General features: G+C 38.5%; 1 protein-coding gene and 1 long non-coding RNA gene across 8 annotated transcripts in view; one reads left to right on the top strand and one right to left on the bottom strand.

The window, feature by feature from the left end:
- LOC135293800 (uncharacterized) overlaps positions 1-13,953 on the bottom strand; it is a 77,946-nt gene that overhangs the window by 28,850 nt on the left and 35,143 nt on the right. The gene's annotated exons all lie outside the window — the stretch shown is intronic.
- Positions 1-13,953, top strand: part of CLYBL (citramalyl-CoA lyase) — a 165,654-nt gene that overhangs the window by 143,107 nt on the left and 8,594 nt on the right. For 3 of the 4 annotated variants that reach the window (XM_064408368.1, XM_064408367.1, XM_064408365.1), the window contains exons 6-7: positions 1,318-1,485; positions 6,506-6,630. In XM_064408368.1, coding sequence (XP_064264438.1) covers positions 1,318-1,485; positions 6,506-6,630 — 293 coding nt within the window. Of the gene's footprint in view, positions 1-1,317; positions 1,486-6,505; positions 6,631-8,826; positions 8,883-13,953 lie in introns of all 4 variants that reach the window. The other variant, XR_010355893.1, reaches the window with a different exon arrangement.

Here is a 13,953-nt window from a genome sequence, read left to right as displayed (position 1 = left end):
TAAAATAATGACACTTGAGCCTGCATTTTATGTTTTTGTTTTACTCCTTAATTTATTTTCAGTGCAGAATGTACCACTGGCAATTTAAAACATGGTCCTTGTGTTACAGGGCACTGAGACTTTCTTGTGCATTTTGCCAGTCAGTACCAAAAGTTAATGAAAAAAAACCACCAAAAAAAACCCAAAAAAATTTAAAAAAAAAAGACAAAAAAAACCCCACCCTGTTGAGTCACTGAAATAATTTTAAAATATTGTATGCATAAGCAACGTTCACATGATTTTTAGAACTACATTTGAAAGTCCTAAAATTCTGGTGTCCGCTTCACCACTTCTTTACATACAACTGTCACTCAGGCTTTTGACATCAAGCACAAATACTCTCCTGCTACATTTTGCTTTTCTAAATTTATTTTAAAGATGTCACATGTCAATACAGCCACATATTCACATGAAAGCACTATTAGTCTTCCTAAAAAATAAAAAGTGCTTCACTATTTCTTTTATAAGAGGGCACTTAGCTTCTGATTTAATTTAAAGATAAAAGCACAGAGCTATGAACTTCTACATTAAAAATAAGTATGTTAATGTAAAAATCAGCATTGCTTCACTAAAATATTCTGTACAAACTAAAAATCTCTACCTAAATAGTAACCTTATGGTTATTATTGTTATTATTTTTTTCCCACTAGCCTTAACATGAGGACATTGCTTAGCTGGTAGCCTGTGAGCACATGAAGTCTCATGAATACTTTTGCTTCTTCTCAGAAGTCATCTACCATCAATTTTTCATTCAAATACTAAAGCTTAAATATTCAGCTTAGGACATCAGTTGTGACAAGAATCAGAACCAAGGAAAGTGCAATTCTATTCTCAGTGTGAATTTTTTAACCATTTAGTTGGACCCAGTATATCAATTTGTGTAAAGCTTCTCTTGCTGTAATGCTTCTCACTGTACATGCAGTAAATAGTAAAATCAAATAATTACTTTCATTTTAGCCAAGTCAGCAGTCCTTACCAGACAAAGCTTCCACTGACTTCAGGCTTTCAACTTCTGATTTAAACTAAATCAAAATCTGAATTTATAAGCTAGTGTTTAGAGGGACATTATTTTTTATTTTTGCTAAAGTGTCTTTCCTTTTCTCCTCAGAGAAGAGTATCATTTTGACTCTACAGTATAGCCTTACATTCCTCTTCTATTTTTTAAATCAGTTAAATATAGTCTCAAAGTTTTCCCTTTTCTTTAACATAAGAAATATTTAAAACAGAAAGGTTTAAAACACTCTTGTCAGCTTTTCTTTGTTCTCGTTATTTTCTTAGGTGCAACAAGCAGTAAGGAAACTCACGATATTCTGTACGCCAGGCAAAAAATCATAGTCACAGCAAAGGCATTTGGCCTTCAAGCAATAGACCTTGTTTACATTGATTTCCATGATGAAGATGGGCTCCGCAGGCAGTCGAGGGAAGGCGCCTCAATGGGATTCACTGGTACGACTTTCTGCCGATGTCTCAAAAGAACGTGGACCTTGTTCATTTTAAATAGGTCCCTATGTTTACTGTCACTTAGACAAATAGCTTGATTTTTGTTTCAGGGCACTTATTGAAAAACTCATTGATATCAAGCTCTTCTATGTTTTTTACCATCTTAAAAATTATGGCTGGAAATTTTGCCTGAAACAGGCTGCTTTTTGAAACCGTATGCCGTGAAGCGTGTGACCGGTTTTGAAGAGAAGTTGGGGTAGAGGCTGTGCAGTGATTCCTCCCTTCCCAGAGCACAGGAAAGGCAATACTGTACTCTGCAATGGCTCCTCCACAACTGGACCCCGTTCTCTTTGTTTGAACAACAGCAGCAGTTAAAAAATACTTTTTAGGTGAAAAAATTGAGAAGTAAATCTCATATGGTAGCTGCTAGGGGAAAGTTATTTTCTTATTGTTTTCTTTGGTTTGTTTGTCATCTTCTGGCTTTCCCCCTGGTAAGTGCTGGTGACACCTATGGGTATTGGCAGACAACAAGAGCAGCAGGGTCCTTGCCCCACAGTTCTGTAACGCAGCCTGTTACCCTGTGATTGGTGTAGCAGGTCACTTGGACATGTTGCTGGGACAGTGCAGCCACCAAAGATTGGGGGGTTGCAATAGAAAGCAGCCATTTGACACATACAGGAGAGAATTCTAACATAGGACAAACACCACCTTATTTTTCTCTGACCACCATCCAGGACACATGTATGAGAACAGTGCATCCCTTAGGTTCCTGTTACCAAAAACATGGGTCCTAGCAATGCCACCTAGCAAACTCTGGTTTTACAGTTAGCTGTATATGATATCTTAAAGCACCAAACAAAAAAATAAGTGCCATTTTAAGTGACCTTGGCATGCCAGCGAAAGAATAGCAATCAATGCTTTTCGGCATGAATTCTGCTTTACTGTCTGTTGAGCTTTGACATTTGCAAACCCAGGTCTTGTTTTGGAGGTGAAATGGTTAGCTCCTCACAGCTGCATTATCCACGGCCGTGTGGACTTCCACCCTTCCCTCGGCTGCCTTTGAAGTTGGGAAAATAATAGAGCTGCTGAATGGTAGCACCTGCTGACGGCTACCTAGTCTCAACCAATATTTCCTAGCTTAAGGAAAGGCTTCATTTTTGAAGAAACATAAACATCTGAACCTCCTGTTGACAGAAGATGGAGTTGCAGGTGCCTAGACCCTTTGAGAGCACTCTTTTTGAACGCTTAAAGCGCATTTAAATGCTTAACTGAGGCTGTCAATTTAGGAAATTTAGAAATGTTCAGCATAACCAATGCTGATGGTGATTTGGACTCCACTGACTTTATGGTGGAGGTTGTCTGACCTTAGAACAGGGTCCAGACAGAAGACAAATAAAAAGGTCACAGAGCAATTTAGGGTGCAAAATTACTTTCTGTCTTGGCTGTACATGTGTCATACTTGCATTTCCATAGGAGAAGTAAGGGTCCATGAAAAGAACAGATTTTATTAAGGTGCTCTCACAGCACCTGCCCTTTGCCTCCTGCCTTCCTGCAGCTATCATCAACACAGTTCCAAAATTTAGCAAACAACCCAGCAAACAATCAGTCCAACTGTAATTAGAGATGGGGCAATACTGACTCTACTGATTTCGTGGGGGAAAAAAAATAAAATCTGTTTGAGCGAAAACAAAATAGCATTTTTCCTTTTCCTCTGGAAAAAAAATATTTTTGGTCAATCTAAAATATTTCACTTGTTCTTCGGCTTTTTGCTCTCAGTTTATCTGATATTTTTTATAATCTTTCCTGCTTCTTTTGATTGAAATAAAATCTAAAAAACTGATAGCAAAATCATCTTTTTCCAAACCTATGCAAGTTTTTTCCAAATCTATATAAGTGAAACATTTTAACATTTTCAATTTCACATTCATCACAGAAAATTACAAATGGGCCTTAGATTAATCCATGATGTTGTATAAAGCAGAAATATGCACATTGTATTTGCCACTGACAGCCCTCTGATAATGTAAAAGTATTGAAATCTCAACCTAATAACAAATTCAAAATGTGCAATTCTTCTAATTTTTAAATATAAGATCCCTCCCTGCTACTTTTTAAATAAAGAATCAAAATCATTGAAATCAACAGAACTAAAATGAGATGAGTCTCGCAAATTGCTCTCATAGCTGGGGAACACTCACTTATTTTCATGAACAGGGCTGAACTCACCACACTCAAAAGCAATACAAATCCAAAATATTTAGCAAAATTGTATGTCCTTAGATGTCCCCATATTAGGCCAGTAAAATTGCCCTTAATGTAATCAAATAGCTTCCCTCAACATTAAACAAGCAAAATAATATAATGAAGAATTTACCAGCTATTTAAATATTATTGCAAACCTCACTGCTTATTGCAGCCAAGTTTTCTTTTTCAATTATCTTAAAATCAGCCTGGTTTTCCTTCAGTGAGTGTATAAACATAAAATCAAATATTTTCTAATGTAATCCAGCCAAATTAATAGTACTTTCATATTTATATTTATAAGAAATATATATATTTATATATCCATAGACATCCTTCGAGATATTTTACACTACAAATACCTGTGGACTTTATATCAGTGTGTTGCCTATATAAATGGACATAGGTTTTAGGAATGTTTGTGTAAAAAATTAGGTAAGTCTTGCCATAAGCTTTAACAGCTGACTTAGTCATTATAAAAAATCCTGTGCTACGTGCTGTGAGAGCAGATATAAATACGAAGCAGTCTAGGTGTCCTCTCCTTTTCAGTCTTTTGCAGAAGACTAAAATGACACCATCATACAGTTACCTAAAATACTTGACAAGTATTGATTTAAAACACAATATATCAAGTGGTACTGTAAAAAGGATTTCGTGGTCATAAATTTTAATGTCTTCCAATTTTGCACTCTCTCAGTAACTTGTCAATAACAACAATTCTGTTTAAAATATTTACTTTGTTCCTGCATGGCATTGTGTCTGTTATACAGTTATTTGGTTAGGTAGTCTGTGACAAAAATCAACCAACTGCTATAAATCAAAATTAGATTATATTCTCCCTAAATTGTTCAGTAGTGTTTTAATGATTGAAAACATTTTTACTACTATAGATATCTTTATCAAAAGCAAGTCTTTTTACAGAAATGTTTTACACTTTTAAAGATCATATATACGTAATTTTAATTTTCTTATAATTAGAGATTGAATTCAAATATAATTTAAAATATACTCAACATTTTTTCCAAAAAGTTACGCTCTGCAGGATTTTTTAAGAAATTGTGGTACACACTTCAGTTTTGGAATTAATGGTTTAGCTATGGAGAATTTGTTGTATTACAAATAAGAAACATTATTAGCTTATTAATTATGAGATTTTATTAAAATTACTAAAAAACCTCTGAGTAGCCTTAAGAAAAAACACATTAGTTAAAAAAATTATTTGTGTCATTTCTTTCAAAAATCGTGGTTCTTATTGGGGTTTACACTTTTACCTATATTCAAGGTATTTTAAAAATAGTTTTGATATTGAAATTTCAAACTAATATTTGCATGCCTGTAAAAGCATAAACTAAACGTTGTTTAAGAAGAAATAAAATTGAGCTACTTATGGCATTTTAGCAAAGGAACGTAGCAACACCAAAGCACTACTATTTCTTTGCTCTTTTAATGAAGCAGAGTTTCTTTGTGCTCCAGGTTATCACTCAGACCCACTGCAGCCTGGTGAAAGCAATCCCGGGGATTTTTGCAGTGGTTATTTCATGGCAAATAGGTGCATTCCTGCGCTCAGGCGTGAGGCTTCTCAGAGCCGGGGATGGGCTGGTTCCTAGAGCACAGCTGCCTCAATGGGAGCAGACCCCGGTGTGCAGGAAGCCTCCCTGGGTCCTGCCACTTCCAGCTTGTCCCGGCCAAGCGCAGAAATGTCGCTGGCAGGAGAGGCTGAGCGGGGCGGCGGGGCTGAGGGACCCTCGGTCTGCAGGGCACTGCTCACTTGCTGGCAGCTTCGCAGGAGCAGGCTCGTCCCTCTGACTGGTTTTGTTATCTGGCACCGAGGAGAGTCATTTCTTCGGAAGGAAGCTGGGAGTTACGGTAGCCTCCCTTTATTAATGCACCTTAAAAGCAAACCACAGAAATCCCACCGGTCTGTGAAATTCCCATAGAAGTGGACTAATAACGTCAAACGCTGCACTTTTTAAAGTGTCAAACAAATTAGACGTGTATTTGTTTTAAGGTAGCTAAATTCAATCACAGATTAAAAGGGATTATGTGGCTGTCTATTCACGTTTGAAAATCTCTAGTGAAAAAGACAACATCTATTTTTATTTTCTTAACTTATGTTTATACAAGAAAGGATTAAAAAAAACCTGCTTCATAAAGCCTCAGGACACTGCTGGTGGTTCTTTGCTATACCAGTGACTAACTAAATATTGCAGCCTACCTGCAACTACCAATAATTGCAGCAACAAGAGTTTGTTTAAACAACCTTGAGGATTACATGGTGCTAAGCCAATACTGAGAATTTAGGGAATGATCCTTAGGGTACTGGTAACTTTCAGCCCTATAGATCTCTTGCCATCTTCTTCAGATCTCATTTTCTGAACACACTTTAATACAACTTATTTGAGAGTAGCTGGAGCTGTTATTTACATAGTCAAATTCAGAGATGCATTATACTTAATTGTTATTGGCTGCCCAAGACAAACAATTGCATCTGAAATGACTGAGAGAAAATGTATGGATCAAAATGGGGAGAGAGAAGAAAGAATCGTGGGTTCTTTCAAACTATACTGAATGTAAGCATAGCACAAGGTATTCTTACTTTTAAAATAATCTGCCAAAAAGCTATCTGCCTGTTTTCCAGTTTGAAAAATAAAATAAACTAAATAAAATAATTAGTTAGAGAACAAGAAAGTCTGCAAGGCATATGAGAGCCTCAAGTGGTTGGAACATTTTGCTTGAACATCTGTTTGTCGATGCATGATTCTGGTGTTATTAATCTTCTTTGTAGGTAAGCAGGTGATTCACCCCAACCAAATTGCTGTTGTCCAGGAACAGTTCTCTCCGAGCCCTGAAAAAATAAAGTGGGCACAAGAACTGATTTCTGCTTTTGAAGAACATCAGCGATTAGGCAAGGTAAATATTTCATTAATATGCCATAGTGGAACCAAATTTGAATAATATTTAAGATTCTATTAGAAAGGTCGGTGATGGTTCTTTGCTTTTATCTTATGAAGTGCTGTAACTAAGAGTATTGCTTGTGAAAGATGTCTCTGGATAGTGTATATTATAAATTTATCACTTCCCAATATATTTAGAAATAGAATTGTTATCTTTTCCTTCCTCCCCATTTTAACTTTAATTCTTTGATTACGCAGCCTTTTGAGTACCTGCAAGCATCTACAGCATCGGAGAATTAAAACTGCTTCTCCACTATGTCACATAATCACAGTGTTACTGTCAGAGGAAAATATTTGCAACTAAAAGTCAGGTAGCCTGGCAGAGGACTCAGACTGCTTGCACAGACATCATTTATGGAAAGAAATAAATGCATTAGGAAGCCTTTGGTTTCTAAGAAAATCTCTGCATTGGTAGACCTGTTTCACTTTTGGGGGTTTGATCCCTCAAACATGCCCAGTAGTAATTGAATGTACTTTTGAGTGAAACTGCTTGCAGAATGTGGTTCTTAATCATTAAAAATGGGAATGTTTTATGTGCATTTGTACCAATTGCTGGACCTGAATTTTGGATAGAGGAGAAAGCAAATTAACACTAGAATATGATTGTTCCTAATTTAGTGCATCATTGAGTCTCACGTTTCCTGCTCTGTGGGTTTCTGCTATGTAAATATTGCGGTGGTGATGCACAATCTGTCTCCACTTTGTGCCAGTAATACTTAAATTAGGGGTCGCCTGAAGGAAGATTTTATGCTAGTTGCGGCATTGTCAGTTAATTATCTTAAAGGTTATTTGCTATAATCCAGTTTGCCTCTTTTTGAAAGAAAAAAAAAGTTGCAGCCAAACATGTTTATCTTAGTCTTAGCCAAGCCTGGGCTAGTTAAAAAGGAAAGTCCCAGTGTCAGAATGGGTAGTGCAGATGAGTGGGAATGGTTCACACGTGCTTGTGTGGCATTCAAGTCAGAGACAAATCCCTCTGGTCGAGAAGTTCATCTATAAGGCTGTGCATAGGGTCTCATTTCACTGCTGCCATATAAATGGTTTCTGCACATTTTTTCCACTTTCTAGTGGGTTAGAAAAAATTTCTGATGCTATGGATGTCGTGCATTAAAAATGCTGCAAAGGTCAAAACAGAAATTAGGCTTTCTTCTTACAGTTAAAGTGTGACAGGGTATTTGCTATTGCTCTGCCTTTCTCCTTGCTGGGTTATTGCATCCCCTGGCTCTCTCCAGTACAGCCATGACTGCTCTTTGGGTGCTGTCCAGAGCAGTGATTTCAGGATCTCTGTTAGGATGCTGTATGCCTGGATCTCTTTGTTCTCTTCACCTCAATTTTGAAATGTAGCTCTCTTCTTGCAAGCAATATAGAAATAAAAAAATACGCAACTGGTTTCACCCATTATTCTGATTTACAAGGTTTGGCTCCCTCACAAAAGGCATCATTGCAAACATACTGCTGGTGCAAATGTGTAGGCAGGTACATGCTGCAAGAAAAAAGTCAAACTACTTATTCAGCCAAGTATTTTTTATTATGTGCTTAATACTATTCATTCAGCTGAATTTAGTGTCAGAAACTCATCTAAGGAACAGCTCTGTTGTATGAACAGTCAACTAGGAGACTGGACCAAATTTAGCTCTAGTCCCAGTACCACACAATCACTAAGCCAAACATGTTAAATATTGAATAATTTAATGTTAGGCAAGCATTAGTCTTTAAATTTATTTTGAAATTGCTATTTTACTGACATAATGCTGAGGTTTTTTGTTTATGTCACCCATTGGAGGGGGTTTATTTGGGTTTGGGGATTTTTTTTTATCTTCATTAATGCTTTCAAAATATGTTATAAGCTTCTATAATCAGCTGCAAGGGCAAATTTGCTGAGGGTTTGTGGTGCAGGCTATTTTTTTAACCAACCAGGTTGCATACTTCATATATTTTTGCATGTAGCCATCTATCAATAAAAAAGGGCTGGCAGGTTAATATGTGAACTTCTGGATCTCATAGCACTGTCATATTATGGAATTTTATAACAAAATTGGAAAAATAGTTTTCCATGTAATGCTGGAAACTAATTAACTGAGTTTCTAATTTGCTGTTATGACTGTGTCAGTGAGGAGGGCTTGGACCGTCTGATTACTTAATTTTTTTTCCAAAGCAAACATATCTCACTGAGGGATCCTCTCTCTCCACATCCTAACGACATGCTAAAATGTGAGTAATAACTCTTCCCCTACCACCTCCTGGCAAATGCTCCACACAGCGGTTTCAGTAATCCTCGTGTCCTAATGAAACACCTCTTCTGTTTTCCTTTCCCTTTTATTATATTAAAGTGTTCATGTCAGTGGGACTAAAAATATAGCTGTGGTTAATATGGTTGAGACTTGCATGGTTTTACCATGTTATTAATCAAAGTTGAAAGCCTGGAAAAAATAAATGTGAGGGATTTGTGCAGCTGTTTGTGTGGTAGATAAGTTACTGGTCTGCAGTCTCTGGGATCATAGTTTGCTATTAATTTGGTTTAAAGTTTGATGCCCTTAGTTAACAATATTTTACATTAAAATACAGTAATAAGTTTTTATAATCTATTCTGATTTGAGACCTACAATTACCATAATAATCTTCTTTTGAAAGAAAGCTGAACCAGGCTACTTCATCCTGGACGCTGAAAAGCTTTGACATAGTAGCCCCCAAATGTGAGTACTGAGGTCAAGAAAAATTAGGATCTCAGAAGAGCACTGTGGAATTAGAGATGCTGTGGCAGTGTCCAAACAGAAGGAAATTAGAGAGCTAACCAGCTAGCTAGAAGTATTTGGGCTTGCCTTATGGAGATAGTTCTGTTTGATGGGTTACTTTGGTTTGGTTTCTAGGTTGTTTTACTTGTGGGGCTGTTTTTTACATTTCTAATACAACTTAAAAATGGCATGTCCAGGAAATAAATGGTAATGTATTTTGGACAAGTAGAAACAAATGTTGAAAAAGTAAATTTTGTATTTATTCAACTATTTATTAAGTGTTCTCTTTTGTCTAAAACTTTGAGATCTAAAACTGAAAAGTGCTTTAAAAAAGTGCTATTTCCAGGTAATTTTGATATTTTTCCAGTAGAACTGCATTACTAGGGGATATGATTTTCAAAATTAAAATATTCATCCTAAGCAGGTATAGCTGTTGAAAAGTCTCAATATAAGATAGGTGTCAGTGTGCTCAAAAATAAAAAAAAAGGGTGGTAAACATAATTCCAGTAGTCTAAAGGACAGTTTCTGTTAAAAATTTTGAAAGCATTTGTACTACTTTAAACAGGGAAGTGATCTTATAAATACAGATAAACTGAATCTAAGGGAGTAGAGTTAACGGGAGAAATTATTAGCCTATTTTAAGAAAAATATCTGATTTCTAGCAATGAAAACATAATAGTCTTTACTATTTAGGTAACTCCTAAGTTTACGTTACCAGAACACTAGATACAGGACTGTATCTCTTCTATAAGTAGTTAGTGTTTATTTATTACAAAAATGTAAGACATTGAAAATGCATTTTTAAGCCATTCAGTGTGTAAATACATCAGGCACAATATCATTATTGAAACCGAATCTCCCCCAAATTGCCTTACTTTTAAATGAAATCCAAATATAAGGAAAAGGAGAAGATAAAGTAAAAGATTGATTACACCTTTATCTCACATACTAATTTACAAATGCTTTCAATGCACCCACATATTAAACTAGGGAATGCTGCTAAGGTCACTTGTCAGGTAAGGATTATTTAGAGTTAAGGTAAGTATATCACAAATCCAAGTTGCAATATGGGTTGAATATTTAAATCCCATAGAGCAAATCAAAATAAATATTTGTATATGCCACATACAAATGCACAGAGTGCTTCTAAGAAGACCTTTGGCATATGTTTCTTGCATTCTATTCTGTGCCATTGTATATCGTGTTCCCAGCAGCTGAGGAATAATATATATGAACTCCAGTGATTTGGCAAACTATACAGTTTCATTTACGGCCCTTTCCAGGATTATGAAAAATCTTAGGAATGCATTTATTTACACAGCATCAAGCCAACAAAGGAATGGAAATTTCCAGCAGTGGCTCTCTTATAATGCTCTTTGTTTAGGAAAAGCTACCCCAAGCCACTGTATCTTAGAGACGATGCGCCCTCGTGCTTCGGCCAGCTCCAGCTCCCACCGCCTTACAGGGAGCTCTGCTCCGACTTTCTTCCCTCTCCTGGCTGTGCCGTGGACCCCAGGAGGGCTCCCCAGCCAAGTGGGATCCACCCTTTCTCAAGCCAGCCCGTGGTTGCCAGGAGAGTGGGACCATGTCCAAGGGATGCCTCTTGGAAGGGATGCACGGGAGCACCCCTCTGGCATGGGGCTGTATCAAACCCCATCAATCCACAGGGATTGTATTGCACCTTACAGGGCACTATATCTCAGCTTTATGTAGAGCTGGGAGTGAGGGAGCAGCCCAGGCCCCCACTCCCCTTGCCCAGGACAGACAGAGTTTTGAGATGCCACCAACCAAGCTGGATCCCATCCCAGGGCAGCAGCACAGGGTACCTCTGTGTGTGCAGGCTGCAGCGCTGTCAGCCCTCCCTCCGAGAGCACAGGGCACGTGCTGTCCTTTATGTCAATTACACAATGTGTATTCCTTTCTCTGCAGAGTGGGGGATTCAGGAATTTGTGATAAATTGCCACCTTTAAGGAGCACCAGCCTTAAGAAGTCTAGGCTCAGGTGCACCTCTCTGCAAAAACGAAGAGTGCTAGTGGGATTTAAGCATGGGCCATGGTTATGTTGTTTGTCTTTTTAAAAAGTGGCCAAATGAAATTGTAATGTCAAAACTGAGATCTAGAGAGCTCATATTAGTACTCAAAATTTCCCTATACAATTTTACTATTTGAAAAATGCTTTATAAATGTGTTTTGTGTCATGGTTGAAGGCTTTTCTTGTAGAAAGATCCATCTGGGGTGGATTTTGAACCTCTACAATAGAGCAGAAGGGGCTGTATTAGCTAATTGCTTGTGCTATACTGGTTCCTACATTGGTGCAATCAGTCCTGAGGGAGTTATGCCAGGTGGGGAGAAAAGGAGACAGATTTTACTACAGGGGGCTGCAAAAGCTTCTAAGCAGGGCAGAAACTCATACAAAACCATTTTCTTGCCAGCTTCTGCCCTTTCCACTCCCCAGCAGGCATTCAGGGGCTCTTAATCTGTTTTCCTCCACTCTTTAAAGACCTGTGTCCAAACCACAGAGGGAGGAGGACTCGGATGGCACATTGTTATTTCCCGCGGGGAGAAGTTTCACCATGAGCCGGGAGCAGGATGGATCTGTGCAGCTCCATGGCCTTTCCAGCCGGAGGTAGCCCCTGGAGGGGGCAGCTGCTCCTGTCCCAGGGGACACAGGCCCTGCAGAGGATGGCAGCTCTCTGGGCTCCTCCTCAGCAAGGCATGACTCCTCATTCCTTGTCGGCTCCAGGAGGTAAATGCAGGGTGAGTTGCTTTTGGAAGGGCCATGCTGTGTCGGCACATTCCCAGTGCAGGCGCTGCTTTGCTATGAGCATGGAGTGGGAAGACACCCAACACTGCAGACACCTGCCCACCATCCTGCCAAAACCTGCTCTGCACCAAGCAGCACACCAAGGCAACTACCACCTCCAAAATCCCTGTTTAAAAAGCATTAACGAGTGCTCATGAGTCTCATTTCAATTTCCAAAGCAGGCTCTAACTAGAGAGGTAATGTTCTGACCAGATGGCTCTTTTTAAGCCTTACTGAGGGAATTCAGAAGCCTGTGCGGCCAAAATATTCTTTCAGTTAATTTAAGTAGCAGCAGTCTTGCTGCCTTTTCACTCCTCTCTGTGCTAGCCAGCTTTTTCAGGGACCTGGAGTGGCTCTGTGCAAAAGCTCTGTTGGTTGAAATAGAGAATCACAGTGAAAAATGGCTGTTCAATCCTATTCAGAAAATGAATCTGAAATTAGAAAAAACACAGAATACGAAAATATGGGCAATCCCATGCTTGTTGGCAGAACAAGCCTCACCATTGTTATTTTTCTCAACTCCATTGTATTTTACAGCTACCTCTCCCTTCAGCATCAAATGATGTCTGTGTGCCCTGTAGTCATTTACTTTCAGACTGAATTTTCTAGTTTATATTTAACAAATTGCTTCCATGACTATAAACCTCAAGTTAATTCCAAATTACTAAATGAAGGGCATCTGAGGATCCTAAACTCTTAATAGCAGTTACTTTTCACTTTTCCATATAATAACCATGATGCTCACTAGGGAGAAAAAATGCATGGTTGGATAGGCTGTTTGTCCAGGAAGCTGCTTTTGTGCTATAAAATAAAGATTTGCTTGGCAGCAGCAAGTGTGCTCTCTAGGATTCTTCCGTTCCCAATACAGTATAAGACAGAGAGTGAAAACCAGTGGAGAATATTTCTGATTTCTAGAACTTTCCTCCACTTCTTTAGTTTTATTCCTTCCTGCTCTAGAGGAGCACGCAGGAAGGCAGCAACCACAATAAGAAGATAACTAAAGAAAATGCAAAGACAGCAATAAAAACCCTCCTATCTGCCTTTCATTCAGGGATCTTAAATTGATTTTTTTTCTCAGGGAGAGGGAGAGGGAGAGACTTTGAGGAGTTTTTGGCACTGGACCAAGCAGCATCCCCAGGCCCACCCCAGCTGAAAGGGCTATCCCTGGTGGTTCAGGGAGCTTGAGGGACTGTAAGATGGAAAAACAGCTTGTCTGGCTCACACAGCAGGGCAAAACCCTCTTATGTGGGCTGGAAACAGTACTGCCAGGTGGAGAAGAAATGAAGGACCTTGTAGGTCCTTGTTCTTCATCTTTCCTGCCCCACTGTGGACTTGAAGGATCACAAAGTCCTTTCTACCTGTTGAGCTTTAGAAAGGGTTTCTTCTGTCAGAGTTCTTGCACTGCTGCTCAGGAGTTATTTGAGGGAAAAATCAATCTCTATTTCATGTGGTTGTTGCTCTTTCTTTCTTGACCTTTTGTGTCCTTCCATCTGCTCCTAGAGGCAGAAGCCTATCTCAAACAAACAGGCCTGCTTCTGGCTTTACAAACTGATTTATTCTCTGAACTCACTGACTACTTCTACTCCAGTGGAAGATTACACTGGCAAAAAGAAACTAAAGGTAGTGATTTCTAATGTTTTCTACCTATCAGCAAAAAGGCTACAGAAATTTAATGGTGATGATACTTTGCAGAATTCCCTCCTTGTGGTCACTTCAACAGATCAGAGACCCACTGAGCATCTCCTCTT

The sequence above is a fragment of the Passer domesticus genome, chromosome 2 (assembly GCF_036417665.1).
Source record: "Passer domesticus isolate bPasDom1 chromosome 2, bPasDom1.hap1, whole genome shotgun sequence".
Classification (NCBI taxonomy): Eukaryota; Metazoa; Chordata; class Aves; order Passeriformes; family Passeridae; genus Passer; species Passer domesticus.
Note: the sequence above shows the minus strand (reverse complement) of the source record. Positions and strands in the feature narration are given on the sequence as shown.